We start from the raw sequence: 5,174 nt of genomic DNA, 5'->3' as shown, positions 1-5,174 counted from the left end.
CTCTCTATCTTTGTCTATCTATCTATGTCTCTATCTATCTATCTTTAATCTATCTCTTTATGTCTCCGTTCTCTATTTGTGTTGAATGAAAAGGAAGGAGAGAGCCAGGGTGATCGATGGAGATTTCTTTCTTTCATATGGAGAGAGATGTCATCTTGATTGATCGACTCTCTCTCTTTTATGAACAGCGTCATTCTTCAATCTCTTGCCTCTCTTCCTTCTGTCTGTCTGTCTCTTCTCTTCTCTTCTCTTCTCTTCTCTCTTCTTTCTCTTTTGTATTATTTTTTCCTCTAAGTTGTTTCTTCTTTTTGTAACCGAGTTCGTTATGAATCATCCATCTCTCATTTCTTTCTTTCTTTCTTTTTCTCTTTACACTATGATATAAATCATTATTTGCAGCTATGTGTCCCTCCCTCATGGTTGATGTATATACACCCGAAAACGAGATGTCCCAAACTCCTCTTCCTCTCAGAAGCACAAGCTTTTTCAATCTTTCCTTCCTATCCACATCACCTTTCGTCATCTCTTTTTCTTCTTCCTCTTCCTGTTCCTTCTATCTTCTTTTTCTCTTCATTCAGTCATAATAAGACCCACTTTCTAACTCTTCTTTCTGTCTTTCTCTCTTTCTTCTTTCTTTCCTCGTTCTTTGCAGGGACATGCGGGGTGTTTGAAGAGAGACAGATAGGCGGGGAGAGATTTAATTTGTTTATGAACTGTCCGCGCACGAAGACATCGACCATTGTCTTGCGTGGAGGGGCCCCTCAGTTTCTTGAAGAGGCGGAGAGGTCTCTGAATGATGCCGTCATGATCGTGCGACGCGCCATGCAGACGCAAACCATCGTCGCGGGAGGTGGAGCTATCGAGGTAAACGCCTACACATGCATGTCTATACACTCTCATATATATATATAGATATATAGATATATATATATATATATATAGACAGATACATGTATACATCTCTATGTATAGACTTTGTCTCTATTGAAGTGTTAGGGGTGTCGGTTTGGCTGGGGCTGTATCTTTATCTCTATCTGTCTATCTTTTTATATTTTATCTCTTCTTCTAGGTGTGTGTATAGCTAGAGCGTATATCTATGTCGATCTCTATGGCTCTGTCTCGATCTATCTAGACATACGTACGTACGGGGTGCATGCAATGAGGCTGTTTAAATGTGTACATGGAGTAGAGAACGGAGTGTACGTACACTCACCCTGATTCAAATCATATGAAAAAGATTCCACCCTTTCTGTTCTTTCTTTCTCTTCTTCTTCATTTCCTTCTTTCTTCTTTTGTATGTCTTCTTAATCTCCTGCTTCCCTTGCCTAGTAGTCACTCGGTTTCCACCTGAGCTCTCTCAACTCCCTCCTAGCTCTTCTTCTTTTTCTTTTTCTTCTTTTCCTCTGTGGTCGTGATCTTCCTTACCGTTCGCTCTTCTCTCTCTCTCCTGTCTATCAGTAGATACATTTACGTATTTATCTATCCCTACACATTCTCATACGTACCCTTACATACACATACCTATCATCTATACATCCATCCACCTCTTTCTTTTTCTTCTTCTTCTTTGTTGTAGATGGAGTTATCGAAGTATATTAGAGAGTATAGCAAGGGAATCTCCGGGAAGCAGCAGCTCGCCGTTAGAGCCTTTGCGAGATCTCTCGAGTGCATTCCTCGCGCCCTCGCGTCAAACGCAGGCTTCGATTCTACAGACATTCTCAACAAACTCCGACATAAACATGCAACAGGTAAAAAGACAGAAAGAGTGAGAAAGAGAAAGAAAGAAAGAAAGAGTGAGAAAGAAAGATCCAACATAGAGAAGAAGAGGGGAGAGCTCAGGATTCTTAGATTTCGTATGTTCTGCTTTTCTTCTTTTTCTGTTTGCTTGTGTATCTTTGGAGAATGTTTCGGAGAGAAGGACAGCAACTAGAGATCAGGAGGAGGAGGTGATAAAGAAGATCTCCTACTCTCCTAGATACTTTCTTATGATGCTTATGTATCTGTAGAGATAGAAAGATATATATATATGTATGTAGTCATAGTAGGAGGTATAGATCTATCTATGTATGTATAGCTCCACACGTGCATGCATCGATCTTTTTCATACAAAGAGAGACGTGGGGTGTATATACAGATAGCAGAGAGAGACAGAGGGTCCATGCACTGGAACTCCGTAGAAGAACCCCTCAACATGTATATAGATAGATAGATAGGTGAGAAATATATCTTTCTTCATTGCTCTTCTTCTTTCTTTGTCTTTCTTTTTCTTTCTTTTTGTCTTTCCTTTTTGAATAGGAGAGATAAGTTGGTATGGCGTCGATTGCATTCGCGGAGGGACGTGCGATGCCATGAAAGAATTTATTTGGGAACCTGCGCTCGTCAAGGAAAATGCCTTTGCCGCGGCGACCGAGGCAGCGTGTATTATTTTATCGATTGACGAGACAATTAAACAGCCCAATGGAAGTAACGATAGAAGACGAGGAGGAGGAGGACAGATGAGAATGCCTCCTATGCCTCGAAGAAGATAAGAAAAAAGAAGAAAGAGTGAGAAAGAAAGAAAGAAAGACTTTTGATGGTTCGGTGTGGATGTTTGATGAGTGTTTGCTTTAAGTGTGGATCGGTACTTCCTGTGAGACAAGCCGGATGCATGCGGCGTTTAGTGACGGAAGCAAAGAAAAGAAAAGTCAAATCGAATTTCTTCTTCTTTTTCTTCTTCATTTGCTTTCTTTTCTCTGTGACCGAGGTGACAGCAGAACTATCTATCTCTCTATCTTCAATATATCTCTCTGTCTGTTTAGGCAATTTTCTGAGGTCTTTTCTTTCTTATCTGAAATTTTCCGTCTTCTTCTTTTTCGCCCTCTTCCGAATCTTCTCTTTCTATTCTTCCTTCTCTCTTTCTCTATATATATCACTCTCCACACACGAAGCAAGAAACGGTCTACCTCTTCTTCACGTTCTTTCTTTCTCTCTCCTTCTTCACACCCGATACATATAGCTTAAAGATAAATAGATTAAAGATAGATCGTACACTGTATACACCTCTCGCTAAATCTATATATGTATGCATATATATACATATATGTTAATCGTAATAGGCGCAGGGTGGAGCTTGTTGCTTCATAGGGATCTATGTAAGAGCAAGCTAGATACAGAAAGCGAGAAAGCAAAAGAAAGAAAGAAAGAGTGAGAAAGAAAGAAAGAAAGGCAAGTGAGATAGAGAGAGAGGATTTCTTAGAGGTATCAAAGTACTTCCTTACTGTCTTGTCTCAGAACATAGAATGTACTGCAGGAAGGATGTATAGAAATGTATGTGTAGGTGTCTACATGTGCAAATCGAGGAGAGGTTTCTGAATCGCGCGTACTTTTCTCCTTCTTACACATGCTACCAGTCGTTGCGTACATTACTGAGGTGTACGTACACTCCAGTGGTATAGAGAGATGCATGAAAAAGAAAACTTCTCTGCTACGCGAGCAAGCGCAGTGTAATACAATATGACGGACAGAGCTCTTGATCCCGATTGAGAGAAGAAAAAGCAAAGAAAAGACGAGAAGATAAAAGATTAGATCACGTTCGAAAGGAAAGAATGTCTCTTATCTTCCTCACGAAAAAGCGGAGGCAAAGGAGAAAGAAGAAGATAGACAAGAAGGAAGAAAAATGATGAATGTAGTTAGGAGATAAAAAGAAAGCACCATTCACATGATCTAACTGAAACGACTGCATGCATAAAACTTTTCTTAAAAGAGAAAGAACTCCCTCACTACATACACCACTGATCTGCCAACACCTATATATATATATATCTTTATATCTATATATACATATGTAGAAATATAGATAGAACATGTAAAGATATATATATATATTTAGGTGTGAATATAGGAATAGGCATACGTTACATGTATAGATGGAGATATGAATGGAGAGATTGAGTCTGAGGTGTAGACGTGACGAGTCGAAATCTGTAGGGAGGTTAAGCTCCATATGTACAGCATTGTCTGAACCTGAGGCAGCATAAGTAGAGAAAGAACTACAAGAATATACAGACGTTCTTTTATACACATTAGATACTACATATATGAATGGATATCTTCTCTCTGCTTTCATCGTTCTACGGTGTATATACACCCCAATAAGATACACCAGACGTACTGACTCAGGCCTCTCTATCGTGCATAAGAAAGTGGATCTTCTTTAGAAATGCCTATGTAAGATAAGAAGATTTTATATCAATCTCCACGAGATCTTCTCCTGCTTTGAGCTCCCAAGCACTCTTTTCTCCTTCTGCTTATTTCCCCATTCTTTTTTCTTTCTGAACTCTCTGTCTCTCTTTCTTTCTCACAGTCTCCTCTCTTTCTTTTTTATCCCTCTTCTTCATCTCTCTCTCTCTCTCTCCGTGTGTTTCTTTCTTATGCACTTCTTTTCAAGTTCGTTACCGAGCGAGAAGACTTAGCCTTTGAGAGAGTCCTTGCGCTAGTAATACTTCCACTCGTATAGCTAGCTGAAGAAGACAATCGACTTGCCCCCCCCCCATTCATACTATTGCCTTTCTGAGCATCGATAGAAGAAGAAGAAGCAACTTTGCTCGCACTTGCAGCCGCAGGGCGTCCACCTCCTCCTTTCTTTCGTCTTTTCTTGCCTGTGGAGAGAAACGCACTCTCCCCTCCACCTGCAGATCCTCCCCACCCGGGATAACCTCCGGAGAAGCAACTCTAGAAAGAAGAAGAAAAAGAAAAAGAAGAAGAGACAGACAAAAGCAACGACCTATAAACTTCTGATCTACAGAAGCGACGCCGTTCTATCAGGAGAAGAGAAAGGTCTCCATTCATCTACTACCCGCTAATACCGATTTTGATAAGAAAGAAAGAAAGAAAGAACGGATTTGACTTCTAGCTCTTTCTTCAGGAGCCCATTCGATCGACTTCAGAAATCTACGGATTATCTCAATTTAAATGTAGGAAATCCGTAAGGGAGAGCAGCAGTTAAAGGAGGAGGTTTGCCTAGATCTCCATGTGTCGGTACATACACTTCATTTGTCGAGCTGACTATCTTTAGAGGCAATCGAGGTGTATAGATCAAGAGATATAAGAAGGTGTATATACAGAGAGAGATGTGTATAGACTAATGTCTATGTATATATGGATAGAGAGGGACGTACGATTCCTTTGACTTGTAT

General features: G+C 40.1%; 1 protein-coding gene across 1 annotated transcript; it reads left to right on the top strand.

Moving 5' to 3' along the window:
- Positions 1–620: 620 nt before the first annotated feature.
- On the top strand, positions 621–2,739 carry CSUI_011238 (eta subunit of chaperonin containing t-complex polypeptide 1). The gene is made up of 3 exons (XM_068071339.1): positions 621–864; positions 1,577–1,748; positions 2,296–2,739. The coding sequence occupies exons 1-3, from the start codon at positions 709–711 to the stop codon at positions 2,526–2,528; spliced, it is 561 nt and encodes a 186-aa protein (XP_067916685.1). The 5' UTR covers positions 621–708; the 3' UTR covers positions 2,529–2,739.
- Positions 2,740–5,174: the final 2,435 nt, after the last annotated feature.

Source organism: Cystoisospora suis, assembly GCF_002600585.1.
Source record: "Cystoisospora suis strain Wien I chromosome Unknown contig_10334, whole genome shotgun sequence".
NCBI classification, from domain to species: Eukaryota; Apicomplexa; class Conoidasida; order Eucoccidiorida; family Sarcocystidae; genus Cystoisospora; species Cystoisospora suis.
The sequence above is the reverse complement of the archived record's forward strand: the minus strand, read 5'-3'. Positions and strand labels throughout refer to the sequence as shown.